At 40.0% G+C, this 11261-nt stretch overlaps 1 protein-coding gene across 2 annotated transcripts in view; it reads right to left on the bottom strand.

Annotated features, from left to right (window-relative positions):
- Nucleotides 1–9469, bottom strand: part of dph6 (diphthamine biosynthesis 6) — a 55773-nt gene extending 46304 nt beyond the window's left edge. For both annotated transcript variants that reach the window (XM_020614063.1, XM_020614062.1), the window contains exons 1-3: nucleotides 9284–9469; nucleotides 8776–8867; nucleotides 7882–8066 (exon numbers count right to left, since the gene is read on the bottom strand). In XM_020614063.1, the coding sequence (XP_020469719.1) occupies nucleotides 7882–8066; nucleotides 8776–8867; nucleotides 9284–9318 (312 nt within the window). In that variant the 5' untranslated portion in view covers nucleotides 9319–9469. The remainder of the gene's footprint in view (nucleotides 1–7881; nucleotides 8067–8775; nucleotides 8868–9283) is intronic.
- Between the last annotated feature and the right edge of the window lie 1792 nt (nucleotides 9470–11261).

Here is an 11261-nt window from a genome sequence, read left to right as displayed (position 1 = left end):
CAATGTCAAATCCATCAAAATAAAACAACAAATGGACACACAGGCTTAGCAAATGTCTTTGTAATACAAACAGCCAAAACCTTGTTCTAAAAGGCTTTTTAGAGACATTCCCTTTGGTAAATTGGTGGGGTTGTCTGTTTGAAGCAGCTGTTGAAAGACTGGCTCTTCCTTTGTGCTTGTGGATGAGCTGCTGAGATGACTCATCATGTGTCAGTCCTCAACCATACAGAGTGGTAAAATAAGAAAAACAAACTGCTCACAAAAGCCAGCTGTTCACAAACCTACTGACCGCTTCCTGAGATAATACAGGTCAGAGTTACAAGAAGGGAAGAGAGAAAGCAGAGTAGACTGAAGCATTTTCCTCCTCTTACGCTGCGATGCAGGTGTGACCAGCAAACAGAAGGTATGACATGGGACATTATGTCATCATTGTAATGAGTGAGGGACACTTGATAACCAAGTGAAATGACCAATGAGTGGCAGGCTAGTGTGTATTGATTTGGGTCTGGAAAAGCTGCAGAAAATGTTTCCACGGAGGTATTATTGCAGTTTTTTTCATGGCTGAGCTCAAATTTGTGCCGTTTCCTAGCCCTAAGTTTACACACACATACACACTCTTTAGTCTTGGGATAGTGATTCATTTACAATGACGGAGCTGTTTTCAGCAACAGAGCCTGAGCATAAATATGCCATGCTACACAGCTGGAACATGCAGAAATTCATCAGCGTTAAAAAGTAGAGAGATTAACATTTCATGAGTTTCCTCTCAGATATATATGGTTACGTAAATACAGGCCCAGCCAGTAATCAAGCAGGGGGAGAAAGGGCCTTGGCCAAAGCAAGCACAAAAGCCCTAGTTTCAGCAGGCCAAGGACAAGTAGGCTTTCCATATCAACACGTATGGAAAACTAAATGTTGGGAAGCAGTGGGGAGACATAAGGCCATTTATCAATGTACTGTATGTCCAGGAATACTTGCAATTCTGATATTAGTTATTATTGGTATTTTTAAAAAATGCAATATTTGAATTGTTGTTTCGACATTAAATTGTCACTGTGTGTCTACTATCAGTTTGGGTTTTTTAGATAACAGAAAATCATGTAACGTCTTAACATTCAAGGTCACGCTACTCACCATTAAAGGTTAAAGTGTTCCAAAAAATAAGCATCAACTGTGGTTTTCTATGGGGCATAAAAATATGATCATAATCCCAGCTCTATCAGAGCAACATTTCCACTTACCTGCGGTAAGAATATGTGAGTATCTGAAAGAGTCACATGCCACAGAGCAGTAAACTATAGTTGCTTTGCATGGTCCATAAAAACCACCTACTCCACAGGGTGTATGCAAGCGCACGTACTGACATACATGAATATACACACGGTTATGCACTGGCTGACAAACACATACACACACTCTTCAAAATGTTAATGTTTTTCTGGAGAGGTCAGGTTCCAGGCTTTTGGCATCCCACTCCTCCCCCTTTCCTCCCCAGGGAGAGACTAAGGGAAAATATAGCAGTGATGCTAGTTTAACCCACTCTCAGGACTCCAGACAGTGTTTTTCTACTTCTGGTTATGACTTTAGCCGCGGGAGGTGATGAGGCCTGCCACAAATATTTCTTGAGGGGATTGGTTCACAAAACAAAACATAAAGGCCCTCTTAATTTTGGAGTAGATGAATGGCAGGAGTTCAAAGACATAGCACTATTCAACAGCTGTCTGCAGTATTTGGTGTGACTAACTGTTGATACTGGTGAGTTTAAAAGGTTTTATTACATGTCCAACCTCCTCCATTACTTCAGTTTTTCTTAAATGGCGGGATTATCCTTCACACTTTTACACAGCTGAAGAGTAAAAACAACTGCCAGAACCCAAATGGAGCACTGAGCTTGCAGTGACTTGGAAAAAAAGAGAAGAAAGCACACGGTGGTAAAAAGCATTTTCAGAGGGTGACATGGATGTAACAAGATCTCTGATGATCAAAAGTAGCAAATGTTTCGAAAAGAACACTCAAATGCATTTTGAAGAACAAAATGACAACAAATATTGGAAAAGAAATCAAATTTGGTCAAAAAATTATCACATATTCCCTTAATTTTTAATATGAAAGACGAAACACAAGAAAGAAATTGTAGTAATACAATGTCCATAGTCATTTATCTACATCAACGCATAATAACACATTAAGGCCAATTGCTCACATAACCTCTAGATGCATAAAATTCATCCAACATCAAAATAAAATCAGCAAAAAAGACCATAAACACATGCATGTTCTTCATTGGAACAATGTTCAACCAAGCAGTGGCAATAGTGGCTCATGCCCTTGGCAAGGCGAGATAAGGCTATCAACTTCCATCATCGCTAAACAAGATTGAGCAAAGTACATTAAGCAGAAAAATACAAACAAATTACAAAGGCTTGAGGCTAGGCTCTTTATCTAATGTTTGTGGGGACTGTTAGCGGCAGTTGGAGGGAAATGGGCCTGCATCTAATAGATCCTGTCCCACCACTTCCACACGGCCGGCGAACAATACACAGCACCATTATCTCAACGCTAATGCTATCCTTCCTCATGTGCAAAACAAGCGTGCAATCTCAACCCTACTGCCACTGTGTCGACCAACATAAATACAAGCACTCTCAAACTAAAGGAAAAGATAACAATGGCTAGATAGAGAAGCGAGACACAGACAAAGCTCTTTGAAGAAATTTATACTAGGTCATGCTGAAACATATACAGTAAGGAGGCTGAAAATGTTACATAAAATTGACCAAGTGTTTATCCGTGTTTTAGTGTTTTATACTGCTTGTAAGCTAATTCCAATAACACCATTTACAGGTCTCTCTGCACCACAAACCAGCTTCACCAAACTCGAATTAGCTTTGCTATTGATCTGATCTCCTAAACCCTCGCTGTGACCCCAGAGGTCATGATTTATGTATAAAGCAGCTTTTTAAAGAAATCCATTTTCTTGTTGAGCCCCCAACGCAGCACCGTGCCAGTAATCAGAGAAGAGCTGTGTGTTTGATTTTGCCCCCCAACCCCTTTCCTTCATAGTTCACACCCCTCCTCAACGACTTGTCTCACAACACCTCAACTCCCTAATCAATACCACGGAGCTCCCGGTTCAACTGGAGATTCCTCCACCTGCCTGCCAGACAGCAAGCCTGTCCTCCTCCTCCACTCTGCTCCAGTCTTTCTCCTCACAGCGGGATACACCTCCACCAGGGCAGTTCAGGGTTTCTGAAGGGTCCGGATGAAAGTGTGACAACAACACAATGAAGACAAAGATGCCAACAGAAGAAAGACAGAAGGAGTGAGGGAGAGGGGAAGAAAAAGAATGTTTGGACTTGTGGACAGACTGCATCTATGTTCTCTAAGGGCCCCATTCTTATCTGCAGATGTCGATAACAGAGCAGCGGCAGAAACTAAAAACGGGGGGGTAATAATTACGGTCAGAAGGAGCAGGGAATAGGCAAAGAGTGTGTGGTTGCTTAAGGATTATCGCACTAAAAACAAGGTGTTTTAACTGACACAAACGGAGAGGAATGTTTCAAAGGCCAGAGGTCTCTGTGCACATCTCTAAGATCTCTAAGGTTATTTTTTTCTAGAAGGAAATAAAACACTGCTTGGGTGAAAGCTGGGTGTCAACTGGCCCACAATATTATCTATCCAAAATATAAAAGAACTTCAAAAAAAGTGTTTCTGAAAAGTCGACTACATTACAGGATAGATAATTAGATTTGAAAGTTACATTTCCATCGTTCTCAAAGCTGGGTCTCAGTACGACAGAGATGTCACAGTGCTGCTAATTAGAGCTGGCAGAAAGGAACGTGCGCGTAGATATCATCTATTGTTCCTCATCACTCTAATGAGCTTAAATGTCTTTGCCTTTATTCATCAGCTCAAAGGTTGCCGAGTTGCTTCCATAGAGTCGTAATCTTTTTCTATATTGTCTACTACTACATCAAATGATTGAGGTTCTAGTTAAATCTTTCCAAAACCCGTTGCCATTTGTGCCATATGGACTGTGCTACTTTCAAGACACAACTTGTGTTGTAAAATGTTCTCTTTGCTGAAAGCCACCTTGAAAGGAGAACTGTCTGGTAAAAATTGAATTAACAACTAATAATCTATCTACTTGTGTGCACCATTAATTCATTTGCAGTTTGACTTGGTGGATGTGAAAATAGATGAGAGCAGCAAGAGAACTGTTTCCTACCACAGAGTGCTGAAAAAAGCAAACTGGGCAAAAAACAAGTCAGAGGAGTGTGAGGAGAACAGAGACAGACCTGTTAATCACGTAACAGAGGCCCAACTTGACCTGACCTTGAACACACAAGCTTGCGTGTGCACACAAGCAGGGTCGCAAGGCACAAAGAGCCACTGTGTCGGGTCACCGAGCACAGTAAGAGGGATAAAGGACTTGAGGGATGTGATAAAACTAATATGAGGGGTTCTGCAGGCCTTCGGGGGGACTGGCGTTACAGCCAGGGGTGACTGACACTGCTGATCTGTATCACACATCAGAGCAGATCAGCGTGTGCACACAAGCAGGGTCGCAAGGCACAAAGAGCCACTGTGTCGGGTCACCGAGCACAGTAAGAGGGATAAAGGACTTGAGGGATGTGATAAAACTAATATGAGGGGTTCTGCAGGCCTTCGGGGGGACTGGCGTTACAGCCAGGGGTGACTGACACTGCTGATCTGTATCACACATCAGAGCAGATCACAACAGAGGAAAGCCCCCCAGCCACACATTAAGTATGGATCCAAAATCTACAGTATAAGCAGAACTGAAGGAGAGATTTCTGGAAAAAGAGAATATTAATCTATTTAGCTTTGAGCAACAAATCAAATTGGAGCGATTTCTCTTTATATGTTTATTTACTGGGTTGCATTTGAAGCCCGGGCAGAGGACAAAGGACACAAGGACATCATCTGTTCTATGAAAAAAAACACCCTTACAGCCAGAGATGTACAAAACTGCACAACCCTGCCCCCAATGACAAAACTGTTCTCCCCCTCAAAGAACAGGTTCAAAGATCAGCAGCTAGCAGGATGGGATGCTGTGGCTTGCATGTCTATCAGGTTACACACTTCAAAGATGCACTGCCACACACAGCCAGTGATCAGAGCAGAGGGGCCAAGGACAGGGCCACATTGTCATTCTGCCATTATCACTACTGCCAGAGGATGGACGGATCATTTCTTCTGGTATAAGCAGGCTTTTTTTTTCCTCTATCAACAATGGTTCTGAAGAATATGATCTCTTCCTTTGAATCTTGTGAATGGCTCCAAACATTCTCCGAGAGGCCAAAGTATAGAGTCTTTGGTTTGTCAGCTTCTGGGACTGAGCCATAGATGGCACTGTTGGCTCATGCTGCGAGTTTGTTTCCAGTATTGCAAAGGAGGAGGGGGAGGGAAGAATATCCACTTAAAACTCATCAACTACGGATCTGAGAAAAAAAAAACTTTCATCTATGCTCAAGTGTCATTTGCCAAATATAATCTTGTAACTTCTAATTAATTCAAACTGCTGGAAAGAATCTTTCAAAATATCACACTTTCCAAACAGAACATTTTTTTTCATGCTAAAACTGTTCTTTTCCAGTAAGGATGACTTAACGGCTCATTATCAAAAGACGTGTTTTTTCTCTCTCTCCTTCTCTCCCCTCATTTATTTCCCTCACTAATCAACAACACTACAAAATTTATGGTGAAAAAAGTTTTTTTTTAGAAAATTTAAATTGTAAAGTAGGCCTATGTGTTGAACATAACTGAAGGTGACCATAATCTGGCTTTTTAAGAGGAGATTTGAGATGCTTTGAAAGAATTGCATGAGTGTTAAATTACAGAGAATTCAATGAGTTCCACAGTGTGGAACAAATGGTACAAGTTAGTAAAAATACCCATTAGTGAGAATGTCAAAAAAGCAACTACAGAGAAGTGACTTGAAATTTGAGAAAGGAAAATTGTATTCTTATGATGACATCACTCAGTGAGAAAGAAAGGAAGTCTGTTGTTTATGGTTCCAGTCTGTTGATGACTGTAAAAGGGGTAAACAGGGACACACACAACTGGAGGCCTGTTGGCCTGTGAAGGCCCCATGGGAGTCCAACTACCCTGTTCTGCAGCCAGTCTGACAGGTGAGGTCAGACCAGAGAAGCCCTGGAAAAGGGAAATTAACAGCCCTTTGCAATTAGAGCTCTGACCACAGGCAGACACGGTGTATTGCATCACATACCAGAGAGATGTCCACTGTTTGACTTAAATGCTTATGAGAGCCCAAATACCACAGGTTCGATTGTATGTATGTGCATACTCACAAAAAACACACTAACAAAGAACTGTCTCATAGAGCCACATGTGTTAAACCATCTATTTAACCAAAAGATGACAAAGAAAGTCAGGCAGAGGGCACGAAACGCCCTGAGGCACGATAACTGGCCCCTGCCATTCAGGCAGTGTGTGGACATGCAGGGGCCCTGGAGCAGCCCTCAGCTCTGGATCAACATGTCTCCACATAGACCTACAAGAAGAACCATAACCACCAGCCAACTCCAATCTCTACAACACACTCCTATCCATCATCTCTTAAAAAGCTCTTGAATGTTAATGCTGCAAGCTAAAATGAGAGGTTGGGGGGCAGTGAAAGCTATACTGTACCTGCTGTTGAAGTGTGCGTCCAGGGTGCTTTCTCATGGCTGCAGGCGGACAGGTAGGCAGGCGGTACCTGCTGTGTGTTAAACACACACGCAGTTGTCTCAAACCTGTCAGTCACTCACCCTGTACCACACTGGACCACCGAGGTCTCATGCATAATTTGGCATCAAATGAATATTTTCTCAGTGTCCTGGCACAAGTGGTATTTGATGAAATATTAATTTGGTGATTAATTTTTGCCTTTGATCTTCTGTCAAGTGAGATGAAAAAAAAGAAGAGAACTTTTCCTGTGAAGCTGGTTGTCCAAGGGCACCTCACTCAAACTTCATACATAAAACTTTGTTAAACGGATACAACAGACACACAGTTTTCCAAAAGTGAGATAAAAGGAAAACTTACTCCATTTTGACAGTGAAATCAAGATATACTAAATAAGACAGACTAAAAGCACTAATTTGCTTTTTAGTCTGTTGAGCAGCTTGGTTACACTTTAGAACAGGTGCTAAGGGGCATTAGTGTACAGCAGGCCAGATGAAGCTCGACAAACAGCCTCTTTGAGACAGTGCTGATGGGCACCTAAGTGACTCTGAATCCATAGAGAATGACTTGTAAGGCATCTCAACAGAGTGGCATATGTCATCAACCTTAGCTGAGTTGAGACGTTTAGTAGGTAAGCATATAAGCATATGTCACTGGTGGCAGGGAGGGAATTAAAATGATGATACTTTATGCACAATGAAGCAGTGCAACAGTGAGTTCATATATTTGCGGCATACTACTGTGATTAAAATTCACTATTTAAGTAAAATATGTAACTTGTTGCTTCAAATGTGAAAATAAAACAACTCTTTTTCCAGATTTATGTCCAGATGCTTAATGAGATGTGTTCATTTTTGCTTTGCATTTTGGGAGAGGTTTCGGTACAATCGCTCCTCTTCATTTTTTTCTTTTTTGCATATACTGTATGTGTATATGCTAGTTTGCGTATACATATGTGAATATCTGAGTGCACATATTATATCTTTTAAATTGCTGTATTAAAATGTACATACACCAGAAATACATAAACCTATTAAAAATATATACTATAAAGTAGTAAAATATGTGTATGTGGAAAATAGCAGTGGCTAAGTTCCTTGAATATTAAGGCCTTTTGTTCAAAACCCAAAGGTTAGAATAATAAAATCCTTTACTGTATCTGAGGCCTACCTTGACAAGGTGCAGCAGCTTATACAGATCCTCCACCTCATCCCCCTCTGTCTCACTGTAGTGTCTGCTGGTGTCTAAGCTGGAGCCCTGGATGGTTCGTCTGTACAGGGGCAGATCCATGGCTTCAGCATACAGCTCTATGGCCTGGTGGCCTACCGTCTGGTACATGTAACTGTCCAGCTCATCTGTGGCACGGAGAAAAAATGTGTAAGTGTCTGATGACAAGTCATTTACCACATGTTTGAAAAAAAGATAATTAGATAATTATACTAAAATCCATAGGATATGATGTCAATTCTCTTTGAAATAACAAAGGCTAAACAAACAAAATTAGGGCTATAACCCATCATTATTATTATTATTATTATTGATACAGCTGCAGATAATTTTCATTTTAGTGTGTAAACTGACATATTGTGGCTATTGCAATCATCAAACTATAGTGCCAGGAATGAACAAGAAGACATTCACAAGTCAAGTCATTCAAAACTATGTACTGGAGAGAGTCATAGCAGCATTACAATCCATGCAGGCCTAGATAAAATTAAAAAATTTTAAAATCAAACTTGCTTTATTAAAATAAATATAAACCGAGTCTGAGATCACACTAGGGTCATACAGGGAAACCTCTGTGTACTGTATGAGGATTTCTGCAAGAGAGCACTTCTCAAAGTGATACCTCCCCTAATCTATAAAGAGTTTCAAAATCACTATGTATATTTTTTCCATATTTATTTACATGATAATTTTAAACTTAAGTTTCTTCTTACAATAACAGTACACACCACAACATTCACTTGTTACAACCCAGCCATGTAGCATGTCTGTATATCTAGACTGGCCCATATAAACCAGCTAGCCCCTGTGGATCACAATTAAACCCCGGCGCAGCACCTGTGTGAGCAGGACGCAGGTTAGCGAGAGCTACGATCCGGTGCCCAGCAGCAACACACTGCATCATGTTGTAGCAGCTGTCTTTGCCCCCACTGGAACACAGTATGAGAAATAGGCACAAGGGTAAAGCTGTGTTTTGACTCATTAAAATGCAAACCTACATTACAGTATCAGGGGTATACAGTTACACCTCAGCAGCACTAATATTAATTGATGAAGAACATGTTTGTATCTAGTGGAGGAGGATGCTCTATAAGGGTCTGTGCCCCAGGCTACTACAAAAGACTTAGGTGTTGCTTAGGACTATTGCACTAGCATTCTTAGGATTTATATAATTAACATGGTATATTCTGAATCTGAACAAAGTCAAAGGCGAAATATAACGCCTTTTGTCTACAAGGAACAAGTTATCCAGGGTTCGCTCACAGCAATCTATATGAAATTTACCATGCTAGCAGAAAATCATTGACAGAACTATGGTACAGTTAGAGCGAAGAAGCACGGTTACCTTATCAGCGCGACCACTTTCATCTTCTTATCCATTCCTTATGACTCTAATGACAACAAAGGTATATGCTCTAATGGTACAAAATGTGATAACACTGCTTAGTAGCCGGTGTATGTACACAACAACATGTGAGTCCTAGACTTCCGGGTTGCTAAAGGGCCCCTTTTTTATATCAAGAGGCCCTCGAAGATGCCTGACAGAAAACCAGCCCCGCTTCTCTTTCTTTCTATCCCATTCAAAATTAGGTTGTGCCTAACAGGTATTAGGGACAGTATTGACAAAGGCATGCTGTTGTCACTATACTAGCTGCACTATGATGAAAGACCCAAAGTGTTTAAAATAAATCACTGAAAAACGCCCAAGTAAGTAGGTGATAAATAAGAACAATATAATCAATGAAAACAAATAAATAAATGTATGCTATTTATATTTCTTATTTACTAACACAACAGCATATCCGACATAAACAACTGACTGCAGGCTGAACAGGTTTGTACGTGTGCTTTATTTTTTATTAATTACAAAAAAGCCACACATTTCAGATGTTACATGTGGAAACCATTTCACATGTTAGATTATAAGGCAGCAGAGTTTCACATGTTATACTGTATAGCCTACAGAAATAACATTTTATATGTGATGCATTAAAATATTTAAATGTGAGTTTTGGGCATTTCATATGTAAAATGTTATTTTACATGTGAACACATATATCACATTTAGCCTACTCTTTTCAGCTCCAATAACTCACATTAAAAGCAAATTTTGAGAAAGTGCCTTTTACCTATTATGCTATAACTTAATCTGCGGTACCTCATAACTCTACTTCTGACACTGGCATGCATTGCCTCTTGCCTCTCAAGAAAGGACCAAAAGTCCGTGCACTGGTATTCACACACAGGTTGTTCTTTTCCTGAGAGGGAGCCTTATATTGCTCAGAGGAAAGCCTTTGATACTCTTTTTTTTTTTTTTTTTTTGCTTTCTGTTGTGCCAGAGCAGAATAATTGCACTACATTTGTGTGCTTCCCTCACCTTCTACCCCTAAGCAGGCCAAAGGCAACTGATTTTGTTTGCGTGTACAAAACTGAATGAGACTTTCTTCATCCCATCTCTTTTAACTAGTTTGTCTTTTTTGTTTTTCTTTCGCTTTTATTTCATTCATCCTGAATATATGGCTAAATCTACAACCTGCAGATGAGCATCATTCGTGTTGTGGTACTGGCCAAGTACAAGGATCAGGTTTTGAATTAGTGAATATGCTCTTGATTTAGTGCACATTGGTGACTTGATATGATAGATTTTTTTTTATTAGAGTTTTTCAAGGTGAATAAATAAATAAATGATGCAGTGTTTCCAACTTAAGTATATTTTCTTTATCTTCTTTCTTCATTTACAGAACTTGATTTATTTAATATGGACCATTATGAATATAACCTAAACTTCTACAAAGTCTGACATATTTTATTTAATTTCAGCTGGACAGGTGATATTTATTGTCGGTCCTTGGGCAGGTAACAAACAGAAACTACAGATAAATCTGTAAAATAAATATTTCACAATGTATTGGAAATTTCATTTAACAGGATGTTCCTTAGACATGTTGGCTTGAAAAACTGCATTGTCTTGGCAAAAGCAGGCCATATCCGTCTGGATCTGGTTGTCCTTCAGTTTTGTAAACTCATTAATATATCACCTGTGTTTTCCAGTTTTGTGGATGATACTTTATAATGCAGCTTCACTGCCCCTGGTAATTTCCATTAAAGCCCGGGGCTATAGTATACGACTAATGCAAATTTCGTCACTTATCAGTTTTAATTTATGTAGTTTATTACCCAGACAAACAAAGAGGTGTGTTGTTCCAATTTTATTTGTGACAGCATTTTGCTGACATAAAAAAACATTTTATGTTCGTATTGTTGGTGCGATGGGGATAAAAAGTGTTGATGGATAGCTCAACTGAGACACAGCCAATGGACGT

The sequence above is a fragment of the Monopterus albus genome, unplaced genomic scaffold (genome assembly GCF_001952655.1).
Source record: "Monopterus albus unplaced genomic scaffold, M_albus_1.0 scaffold141.1, whole genome shotgun sequence".
Lineage (NCBI taxonomy): Eukaryota > Metazoa > Chordata > Actinopteri > Synbranchiformes > Synbranchidae > Monopterus > Monopterus albus.
The sequence above is the reverse complement of the archived record's forward strand: the minus strand, read 5'-3'. Positions and strand labels throughout refer to the sequence as shown.